The following is an 11,956-nucleotide window of genomic DNA, read 5'->3' as shown; positions in this document are numbered from 1 at the left end:
TGGAAACAGCCTATGCAGAAATGCAGGTTAAGGCTACGTACAATAAACCCTTATGATCTACTCTTCCCCGGACCCCGTGCATGACGAAAGCTTAGTGCATCGAACTGCCCTTTAGGATCGAACCCGCTAAAAGAAATCTCAATAAAACACCATAACTTCCAAAATAACGGTACGCCTCTGCCCTTTAAATATGCCATGCGCTGTCTCTTCCCAAAGTAAGGTTCATTTTGAATTATTCTCATTTAGCTATTAGAAAACTCGAGCCAACATAACATTTTAACAAACATATCATATCATATCATAGCCCATCTTTGCATCCTTTCTATTAAGTCAATGATCAAACACCAATCCACTCTCTCTCACCGTACTTGTTCGGTCTCTTATACAATGACCATAGATGAACCAGAGCCTAATCCCACTTCTGATCCCATCTCAGAGTGGTTGGATGGTACCTTATCATATATTCCATCGTTCCTCAATGAGTTGTATAGTCCTGATGACTTTTACGGGGACTCGTGGTGGGTTCCTGGTGAAAGTATAGACCAAGAACAACAGATCAACAACAACAACAATAATAATCTGACGGCCTTCAACACTAGATTTGACATCACAACCGCGAGCACTATCCCTTTGGAGCCGATCATTTCAAGTCAACCTACGCCATTGGTTTCATCCAAGAAAAGGAAAGGAAATGATTCTGACTACAATCCCAAGGCGTCGAGGAATAATCAGAACCGTCGGATCAAGGATGCAGATGATGGGGAAGCTATTGTAGACCAAAGGGTGCCAACTAAAAAATCAGCAGGACACAAGAAAGCAACACACAAGTCAACAGGAAATAATAGTAACAATAAAGAAGGAAGATGGGCAGAGCAGTTGCTTAACCCTTGTGCTGCTGCAATCACTGCTGGAAATCTAAATCGCGTGCAGCATTTGTTGTACGTTCTGCACGAGCTTTCCTCACTAAACGGCGATGCCAACCATCGGTTAGCTGCTCGTGGACTCCAGGCGCTAACGCATTATCTTTGTACTCCATGCTCAACCTCAGCACCTTGTGCTTCTGCTGGTGTTACTACTTTTGCTTCTACCAATCCAAAGTTCTTTAAGAACTCACTGATCAACTTCAATGACATTAGTCCTTGGTTTCGTATACCCAGTAGCATTGCAAACTCCTCAATACTCCAAATTCTTGAGGAACATGATCAACCCCCAAACCTACACATTCTTGATATTGGAGTCTCTCATGGTGTTCAATGGCCAACGTTGCTCGAGGAGTTGACCCATCGATCAGGAGGGCCGCCACCATTGGTTCGTCTAACAGTTATTACACCTACCATAGAAAAGGATCAGCTAAAGAATTGTCCATTTGTGGTTGGCCCAGCTGGTTACAACTTTTCCTCACAACTCCTTGCCTTTGCCAAGGCAATTAACATCAACCTACAAATCAACAGACTTGAGAATTACGCACTTCAGAATCTTGATTCCCAAGTGATAAATTCATCCTCAGATGAAACCTTGGTTATTTGTGCGCAGTTCAGACTCCATAACTTGAAACACAGCAGCCCAGACGAGAGGACAGAGTTCCTGAGAATATTGAAGAGTTTGGAGCCGAAAGGAGTGGTTTTGAGTGAGAACAACATGGATTGCAGCTGCAACAGTTGCGGGGACTTTGCAACAGGATTCTCAAGGCAAGTGGAGTACTTGTGGAAGTTCTTGGAATCCACTAGTGTAGCTTATAAAGGACGTGAGAGCGCGGAAAGGAGGATGATGGAAGGAGAGGCAGCAAAGGCATTGACAAACATGGGAGAGATGAACGAGCGAAAGGAGAAATGGTGTGAAAGAATGAGAAATGTTGGTTTCGCACGAGAGATGTTTGGAGAGGATGCCATTGATGGAGCTCGGGCAGTATTGAAGAAGTATGATAGCAACTGGGAGATGAGAGTGGATGAAAAGGATGGCTGCGTGGGTCTGTGGTGGAAAGGAGAACCTGTTTCATTTTGTTCATTATGGAAGATAGATACCAATACAAATGAGAGTTGGAACAGTCAATCAAATAAGAATCACGTTTAGTGTCCAGGCGAATCTTGATTAACTTGGCCAAAGTTCATCTTTTTGGCCAAAGTTCATCCCACAGGTTCAGGTCAGTGCATTTGCAGAGGCAACAAATCAAAAATTTTAAGTTCCTTAAACTTTTGATTCTAGGCAGGTGGTCACGTAAAAGAATATAGATGTGTAACGACTCTGTGAATTGAAGAAATAATTGAGTGTTTAGTACTCAAAAAATTTCAAGCAAAATGACTCCTAGCAAGTCATGCTGTACTACAACTTTCAGTAGCGGAAGCTAATTTACAATTGCTGGCTGTTACCATATTGGCAAGATTTTCTTCCCATTTATACTATAGTGAATATTGAATTTTAAGGATACAACAAAAAGTCAGCAAAATATGTATGTACAGGCACACAAACAACATGCGTGTTAGATTTTAGTATCTGATTACCCAATGGCACCGCGAAAAGCATCCACTATCAGTCCTATCAACCACCATCCTCACATGCTCCCACTTCAGGACCAATTGGTATGAGACTTCTTATGCGGTTTTCACTTGCATGATGCTTTACAAAATGCACAACCACCCTCCCAGCATGAGCTACTCAAAATCACGCACACTATTTGCTCCTCAAGAATCATATATCATTACAGAACAACGAATTGTCTGCCTACATACAGGACACTTGGGTGCTAAATCACGTTCAACTGACAAGGCACATCGCTGGCAACAAACCAGATGTCCACACGGAACAAATGCTGACCGCCTCCTTCTCATTAGGCAAATCACACACAACTGCCCATCGGGAACATCTCCAGTTTCCTCATCAGCACTAACCTGCGAATCAGCTTCATTGCTAGCAGAAGCATTTTGTTGCTGGACCTGCCTCTGGTGTCTCCGTTCCTTCCATCTATTCCAGTTCCTAAAATAAATAAATATGAATTAGATTTTCATGTGACCACTAGAGCAATATTGACATGGATGCTGCTGATAACCAAGTTTCCTTTAGATCTTTTTTATTCATGCTGTGTGGGAGAGCAATGGGTGTTTTAGACAGCATAACTAGAGTTGCAGGCTTGCTCATCCTGAGCAAACTCAATGCTTCTTCCAGCCCATAGTGGATTGTTCAAGCTGGCGTAAGCAAAGGAAGTAACTTAACACAGTAAGGAACCATAATTACTATCTTATTGCATGGTGAAGAAAGAGTTTGTGACCAGTAAAAGAAGTTGCTTGCTCTACGATTTCAGAGATTAGCCCATTAAACAAGCAAGGAACTATTTGCTTGAGAAACAGAACAGAAAATATCCTTCAAAGCAACCTTCTTCATCATGAAAGGATGACATGTGCAGCATAAACTCAAGAAAGGCACTGCATAAATCAATAGTCATTGAGAAACTTCCATAGAGAGCAAGTAACATCTTTTTGGCCAAAGTTCATCTTTTTGGCCAAAGTTTTTTTCAAGTTCGACGAAACAAGATGAGAACGTTTTAGGCCAGAAACATCTTTCAGGCGTTTCAAAAAAAAATCGAAGTTTTGAAGAAAAAAAAAGTAACATTTTTTCGGAAACTACATGTCTCCAACGTTTTTTCTGTTTTTTAGTCTTAAATTTCCTTTCTTTGGGAGGTTTTCTTTTTTTTTTTTTAGGGGGGGGGGGGGGGGGGGGGGTTAAGGAAGAAGGTGATCTAAATATGTAAATTTTTGCACTTTATGCGCTAACAAATTTACCCATCTGACCAGTGCCACAAGGAAAAGCTTTTCAAGGATGATCATTTCGTACTTAAGGTAGCTAAAGGGGTATTACTCCCTCCGTTCACTTTTACTAGTCCATTTTACAGAAAATGCATTTTCACTTATACTTGTCCATTTTAGCAAATCAAGAAAGAATTTTTTTCTTGTTTTACCCTTATCATTAACTACCATTCCCCAAATCATTTCTCAAGATTTTTTGAAATGTTATTATTATTATGGGTACATATTTCTTAAGGGGAATGCAAAGTCCATTATGGACAAGTAAAAGTGAACGGAGGGAGTATTCTTTTTGGCACCTCAATGACGATGGTCCTACTCAAACTTCAATCGCATCAAATATAAAACCAAACTGCCAATTGAATAGAATACAAGTCAACATGTTTATGTCGCACAAGTTCCATAAAGTACTATGTAAAAAGAATTGCACGCAAGCTATGGCAAGAGCTATATTCCAAATCAATCAACCAGCCCTTCAACCCAGTAGGATTTGAAGTTCATGTCATAGTTACTTTAAGTTGACTCAATTTTTGCAGTCACGAGATAAATTGAAGTAGGGATAGGAATCCACCAATTCTTGGGAGAAGATTGTTTTATATTTAGAACCATTCGTGCGAAATGGCCTATTTATCAACCCCTCAACATTTCGCCTTCCCAAACCATTTCCCCAGCAACAAGTTTCATTTAATTCTATTCTATTTCATGTTCTACTTTATATCGGGGTCGGAGAGCAAATCAAAAGGTCAACTATTGTTTCATCTGATAGGGGGAAATAAAGGAGCACCATGTAGATGACTTGATTATTTAAGAGAGCAGTATTCAACCACAACTCATGCTCTGTAAGCAGAATCAACCTCAACTCATGCTCTGTAGGCAGAATTGTAAAATACTGTATGACATAATAAAGGATTTTGTTCTGCCTAGACCTCCCCTTGACCCCAGTCCACAACAGGGGAAAAGGGCAAAAGAGAAAAAAAGAGTAATAATGAGATCTTCAAGACATGATATCCACAAAGGCTAAAAGTCTAAGTATCTGAGAGACGTAACCAGTTTACCTCACAGCAGCATAGCCAAGGACACCAACTGCAAATGAACCAAGCACAACTCCACTCCACAGCAAAACTTTTGTTTTAAAGGCAAGATCTACCAGCATTTGATCCTTGGTCATGTCAGACCTACCAAAGTAAAAAGTTAGACTCACAACTTTCAACAAATGAAATAATCAGGAAACGAGAGAACACCAGAATTTTTAGAACAAGAGAAGCAGCTGATATAACAAGTCTGAAGATATAAAGCATCAAATATGCAGAAAACACATCATCAGAACTTAAAGAACTACATGCTCCAGGCAGCAAAGTTTCCTCTGTGTTTATTAGATATATATACACTTGCATTTTGTAGAGACGCAAATACTTTATTGTGTATATCTAACATGTGTATCGGCTGAATCGAATCTTCACCAGGACAGAACTTGCACTCTACTATGCAAACCTACCAATGAGTATATCACCCAAAATATTTCAAAACTCATGGTAATTCTATCACAATTGAACTGACAAAAAACGACAACCACAAGTATCATGCTTGAGCACAAATATTGAAATCTCGGAAAATAATTTCATATTTTAAAACCATCTCATAATAACCAACTCATGTATGGTTTGTTATGTAGACCTACCAATGACTATTCACCCAATAATATCGTGAAGCCTGTGCTAGTTCTTACCAGAAGTGAAAAGAAGAAGAGACTGTTATGTTTCTGATAAATAGAAACTGCGGCTTAAATATCATGCTCATAGGAAACTCCAAACATGCTATTTAAGAAGACATTTAGTATATTCCTGAATGCAGAGTCAAATTCAGGAATTTTTCTTTCCTCTCATTTAAATCCTTTTTGTATAATTCACAAAAGCATTTTTCTTCATATGTCACTAAGAAATCCTCTTAACCTTCTTCGGACCCGGCTCGTATATCCTTCTATACATGATCATACTTTAACTCGGGTGTAGAAAGAGAGGATCTTTTGAATAACAAGTATTCATTTTCACCAATAAGGTACACAGACTTACTTCAAATTTAGGGTCACACAAAGAAGAAAATTTCATCTAAGAGAGGTTTGAGGAAATTTTGGAAAAAAAATTAACGAATGCAAGAATGACAATTGTCAACCTCATTTGGCAGAACAAGTTGTCTAACTAGTGCCAGGTGAAAATTTCGTAAGTCATAAAATCCTATGAAAAGAAAGAGCATCATGTTTTATCAACTTATTAAAATAACTATTCTGTACGCCTTCCTTACAAGAAATAGGGTAGGTCCTTGCATGATTTGATCTCAAAAATCCCATCTTTTGAGCTGCAAACACCAACAGCTGTTATATCTTTTCCAAGTGGCAGAATTTTTTCTTCATCCAATACCCCAACCTTTGAGACGGAAAACAGTATGTTGCATGAGTTGCAGGAAGATGGACAAACTTTAAAAGATCAAACAAATGGTCAAGAAGCCTATATACGCAACATAATTTTCAGCTTACGGGATAGGGATGACCAAAGAGCGCCTGGAGGAAAGTGAGCGGAGTAGCGTTTACAGGCTGCAAGTGATGATAAACTGTCACAAGAGGTAGGGGATGCCTTGAGCCATCCATGTTCACATTAACATATTCAGGTTGTGGCCACCTCCCAGCTTCAACAACAACAAAAGGAACCTGAGCCGAAGATAGAGACGCACAAAAGCTTATATTATGAAAACAAAGAAATGACACTTACTAGCAGGCAAAAACACAGCAGCTACAAACATGGAGTGTATTAACTAAATGAAATATAACAAGTAGGAGAGACTTTTTATGCAGAGAAATTACAACCAGAAACAAGCCAGAAAAGAGGGCAATGCTCCAATAGGAGAAAGGGAAAAGAGAAACGAAAAGCTCTCACATTAGCCATTCATTGAAAAAAATCCACTTTGTTCCTTCAATTGAGATGGTTCATGCAAAAAATGTGATCGTGTGAGAAACAACTAGTCTGGCCATCTCGCATGTTATTCTTCATTCACAACCTTACCAGGTAGACGAGTACGATATACCTCCAAGGATGTCAAATAGAGAGTACATAAAAATCTTAGATGGGAACATTAAAAGTCGAACAAAAAGAGCAAAAGCAGATAGATAAACTGATAAAGTATAAAAAAAGTTGAGAAGTCCGGGATAATAGCTTCAACAACAACCTAGTTGAATCCAACAAGTGGGGTCTTGGGAGGGTAATGTGTACGCAGACCTTACCCCTATCATGAGAAGGTAGAGAGGCTATTTCTGATAGACCCTCCGCTCAAGAAAGATGAAAAGAAACAGTAGAAACAAGTAATATCAACAAATAGGGACCGAAAGATAGAAACAACAATCTCAAAGCCAAAAAAATATATGGAAGGACGCAGTAGCCACAACAAGCAGTAACAACATCAAGATACTAAGAGACCGCATCAGAAGATAATAAGAATACAGCATGAAATACTAGCAAAAGACAAGAAAACTACCATACTAACCCTAATACCCTCGGTATGAAACAGAAATACGCTCGACTACCTACTAACCTTATACCCTAATTTTCGACATCCACAAGGACCAAGGAATAATAGCTTCCTACAAAATATTTTCACATAACCAGCAGAAATTATGGCAAAAAATAAAATTGACCAACATTAGCAAAACTGGCTCGACATTTCTTTTTACACTTCACTTGTGAAAGTAAAAATAGCAGTAAATTCAAGAGCCTTGCATTACTGAAAATTTCACATTACCATTCTCAAAGAGGAAGAATCTTGTTCCTTCCAGTATCTTGGAAATATTGAACGTAGATCACCAGTCCACCCAAAGAAGCCTCTCCATTCATTGTAGATACACTATAAAAGACAGACAACGAACATCAGTGTTCTGCCAAATTCACTGGGAAAAAAAGAAGAAGATACACATAAGAATTGACAATACAGCAGCAGGCAAACATAGGTTGCAAAGCAAATAGTTGTGTCAATTCAGGATCATATTTCCAGGTTAACAATAGCAAGTAGTTCCTGTTTAAAGTACACTGTTCAAAAAGTACTTCGAAACACTGAAGGATGTCCATTAGCATTAGATAACTGCTGTTGATATTTACAAAGTAACAACAGTAACTACTGCACATCAATCCAAACAACTTAGGATAAGCTATATGAATCCTCAAAATTCAGCTCTGTTTTAACCCATTTCATTACAAAAGGTATTGTCTTTAAGACATACTACCTGGGGCGACCAAGGGGTCATGGGACGAAGATGGAATGCAGCCCATGACAACCCCTACACACAGGCAGCCAAGCGTAGCATGCACGCTCTATGATTTTCACCAGCTTCTCCTCTCGTAAGGATTAGCCCGTGTCCTCTATCTGTGTCTAGGGATTCCTGGGACACAAGCTAAGCATATAATTGTTTGCTCTTTCTTTCAATTGAGCATCAACATTTAACTGAATGTAGGACAAGTTATTAAAAATACAAGAGCAAGCAGTTCATGATAACCAGCTTGCGAAACCGTGTGAATCAAATAATGTAATTGACTTTTTTTCACCACACTTGGATACCGTTATATCGGATACCATTATAGCATGTGTCTGCAGAGACACATCCTAATGCATCCATTATTAAGAGAATTCATCATAAATTTGAGTAATTTTACATTGACTGTCAACCAAACCTAAAAGCCTCTCTAATCTTAATCCTGTATCCAGACTCTCATATATTCAGAGTTAAGTGTGCACAAACAAGTTAAATATGAAATATGCAACCTTCTTTTAAAAGAAAATAACAGAAAAATTACAGTGTTTGTCTATTGCAAGATATCATCTTTTTCATCACACCCAAATAATGATGTTACGTGCCTAAAAAAGCATATCTTAACGCATCCAATATTGCACGGATTCATGATAAATTGACTTAGGTAGCACTGACTTTCAAGTTTTCACACAACTATAGCCCTGTTCCTTTATCCGGACTCTACTATAATTGGAGTTAGTGCACAAAAATATTGAACATGATAAGTATTAACTTAAAATAAATAAAACGAAAATAATTGAAGAAATTACAGTTTGAGTGCGTTGCAAGATAACGCCTTGTTCAGCAGACTCGTGAGCGGAGAGAATATTAGCCCTTAAGCTCTTCCAGTTACCCTCAACAGCAGATTTCGCCTCCACTGTACCGCGAATGATCACAAGCTTACCGCCATCATCGGATTGATCAGAATTGACATTACTTTCAGAAGACGACGAAATTACGGAACGGAGATCAGAGACGCGGAGGGACGGCGCGTCGTTGATTTTGTGAAGGGCGGAAGAGTTGGCTTTGAACATGAAAATACTCCGTACGGCAATGTACGCTAGGGCTAGGCCGACAAGTGCCCCGTCCGCCGCCATAGCTAGTTTCACAGCCGCCGCCGCTTGGTCGTGTACTGACATGGCTGGTGATATGGTCGCCTTTCGAATTCCCGGTCGTCGGAAAGATGAATTTTTAGTCGCTATTCGTATCGTTAATTGGCTGTAGGGGTGATTGGGTTTGGGTCGGTTTTTTTGTAAAAGAAATCAAATAAAGTAAGTCGGTTTTTCAAATATTGGAACCAAACCAAATCAATTAACACTATGTTTGGATCGTTGTTACTCATTGTTTCGTAATGTATTATATTGTGTTGTATTGTATTGTATCGTTTTATGGATACAACGTTTGAATATATTGTATCGTTTACTGTTGTTAAATAACATTTTGTTATTTGGTTTGATTGTATCGTACAGTACTGTAACTAATAAGTTCACTAAAATACTCGCAATTGTTTTAAATAAAATTTATCAAGAATTACACATAAAAATAATTTAAGACAACCTCTTTCTACTAATTTATGATTAATTACGTAGCTTGAAAACAAGAGCAAAAAGCTGGGGAAAAAATAGGTTAACTAATATTAGCAAAAAAAAGAAAAAGAAAATTGAAACGATGGTAAGAGACAAAGAATTGAACGGGGACTTAGATAAAAAGAACGGGGCAAACCAACTCTAGAAAAGATGGAAGAAGATAAAGTAGGTCAATAGGTTGGAGATTTGGAGTTAAAATTAAAAAAATTAAATAATAAAATAGAATTATAGAGTAATAAATAAGGGCATAATTTGAAAAGAAAATAGGAAACGATCCCACCACACCAAATCGGCTGTTTTATAAAATGGGGCTTTTGGTAGTTCCGGAACAATGGATTTGACAATACGATACCATCAATTTTAAATAAACTATCAAAACAAACATTGTTTTAGAATAACAATACAATACAATACAAAGGGTAACAACCAGCCAAACAACCTGTAAGTCGATTTTTTATCGATTCGATTTTTGTCTTTTTTTCGGTTTTTTCGGTTATTTATCAGTTTTTTTCTTAAATATGAGATATACACTACCAAATACATATTCCGACGATTATATTTTCAACGTAACACTATCAAATCAATTGCTCTTTGAGAAATCTATCATTTACCAAGATATATTGATGATAATTGAAGTAAATAGTGATGAATAATTTAAGTACTCAATTACAAATTTATTATTTTTATCATGAAATAAATTCTTGTACTTAGCAAAAGAAAACTACCAATCAAACTAGAATGTAAAGGCAAAGAATTAGATTATTATAATAGCAAAGAACTAGACTAAAAATACAAACGACTAATATGTACGATAAAAATTTAGAAACTTTATATAAAAATACATATATATAGGTGTAATAATAAATTTAAATAGCTACTTTTATAGTCGGTTTGGTTCAGTTTTTTTTCGGTTATTTTTTTATTAAAACCAAAACCAAACCAAATTTGATCAGTTTTTAAAATTCAAAACCAAAACCAAACCAAACCTAAAAAGTATCGGTTTTTTTTGGTAGGTTTGGTTTGGTTTTCGGTTTGGTTCGATTTTTCGGGTTTTTATGAACACCCCTAATTGGCTGAGTGGAAAAAGAAATAAATGTTGGCCAAATGACACTGCCCCGCGACCGAAACTATTTATATCTTGTAGCCATAAAAGTGTATAAAACTTATATATTTTTATATGGAGAATGGTTCAAAATACCCCTAAACTATTGGAAAAGGTTTAAAAATACCCTTCATTCACCTATGGGCTAAAAATACCCCTACGTCTACCTTTTTGGTTCACTTATGCCCTTTGACCGTTAGGTCAATGCTGAATTAAAAATAATTACTCAAAAAAAATATTTTGCAAAATATTTTCATTTTTTTAAACTAATGCACCAGTAGTCCACTAATTTAGTAAAGTCTTCTTCTTCTTCTTTTTTTTAAGTTTACAAAAAACAATTCAGTTTTTACAAAAAAATATTTTTTTCCAGTTTTTAAAACATTATTTTTGTAAAAAATGAAAAAAAATTATGAAAACAAAAAAAATGTTTTTAATAAAATATTTTCGTTTTTTAAAAAATGAAAAAAATATTTTCAACAAATTATTTTCGTTTTTGAAAAATATTATTTTTTTCATTTTTTTAAAGCATTTTCTTTTTTTGTAAAAACTGGCAAAACAAAATTGTAAAAACTGAAAAGAAAAATTTTGTTTTTTAAAAAAAATTGTTAAAAAACTGAATAAATGAAAAAAAATATTCAAAAACGAAAATATTTTGTTGAAAATATTTTTTTTCAGTTTTCAAAAAACAAAAATATTTTATTACAAACAATTTTTTTTCGATTTTTATATATAATATATGGAAATGTATATATATACACAATAATTTATATCTATATTTATCTATCTATACTATATTAAAAGCACGAAGGCCCTATTGAAATATCGTTTGCCTTTTTTTCCCTTCATAACTGCATTTTATGTTGGATATACTTGTAATTGTTATCATTATTTTTCTTTTTGGTCAAAATCAAAAAATGTCGTGTGCTTCCTTTTAGGTCTAGAATTCTCTAAAATTTACACTACATGGGGTTCTTGCCTAACGATTTTTTTTCCTTTGGTTTGTTAGATATACTTGTAATTGTTGTCATTAATTTTTTTTTTTTTTGGTTAAATTGCAAAACTTTTATTTAACCAAGTGAAAATATGTATATCCACCCGCTCATTGACTCTAGAATCGGGTCCTACAAAAATAACCTATTTTGATAGT

The 11,956-nt window shown here is 36.3% G+C and overlaps 2 protein-coding genes across 2 annotated transcripts; one reads left to right on the top strand and one right to left on the bottom strand.

Annotated features, from left to right (window-relative positions):
• Window positions 1-214: 214 nt before the first annotated feature.
• LOC109209027 (nodulation-signaling pathway 1 protein-like) lies at window positions 215-2,370 on the top strand. Its single transcript, XM_019372190.1, has one exon. The coding sequence runs from the start codon at window positions 334-336 to the stop codon at window positions 2,068-2,070; it is 1,737 nt and encodes a 578-aa protein (XP_019227735.1). The 5' UTR covers window positions 215-333; the 3' UTR covers window positions 2,071-2,370.
• Window positions 2,249-9,390, bottom strand: LOC109209028 (E3 ubiquitin-protein ligase SPL2). Its single transcript, XM_019372191.1, has 6 exons — window positions 8,892-9,390; window positions 7,581-7,682; window positions 6,325-6,495; window positions 6,093-6,214; window positions 4,850-4,969; window positions 2,249-2,970 (listed from the first exon to the last, which is right to left on the bottom strand). The coding sequence occupies exons 1-6, from the start codon at window positions 9,258-9,260 to the stop codon at window positions 2,679-2,681; spliced, it is 1,176 nt and encodes a 391-aa protein (XP_019227736.1). The 5' UTR covers window positions 9,261-9,390; the 3' UTR covers window positions 2,249-2,678.
• Window positions 9,391-11,956: the final 2,566 nt, after the last annotated feature.

Source organism: Nicotiana attenuata, unplaced genomic scaffold, assembly GCF_001879085.1.
Source record: "Nicotiana attenuata strain UT unplaced genomic scaffold, NIATTr2, whole genome shotgun sequence".
Taxonomy (NCBI): Eukaryota; Viridiplantae; Streptophyta; class Magnoliopsida; order Solanales; family Solanaceae; genus Nicotiana; species Nicotiana attenuata.
The sequence above is the reverse complement of the archived record's forward strand: the minus strand, read 5'-3'. Positions and strand labels throughout refer to the sequence as shown.

Coding starts and splice junctions, on each gene's coding strand:
- LOC109209027 (XM_019372190.1), top strand. CDS start 334: ATGATCAAACACCAATCCACTCTCTCTCACCGTACTTGTTCGGTCTCT.
- LOC109209028 (XM_019372191.1), bottom strand. CDS start 9,260: ATGTCAGTACACGACCAAGCGGCGGCGGCTGTGAAACTAGCTATGGCG. Junction 7,683..8,891: donor TCTTGCAACGCACTCAAACT/GTAATTTCTTCA, acceptor TGTCTTTTATAG/TGTATCTACAATGAATGGAG. Junction 6,215..6,324: donor TCTTTGGTCATCCCTATCCC/GTAAGCTGAAAA, acceptor TCCGTCTCAAAG/GTTGGGGTATTGGATGAAGA.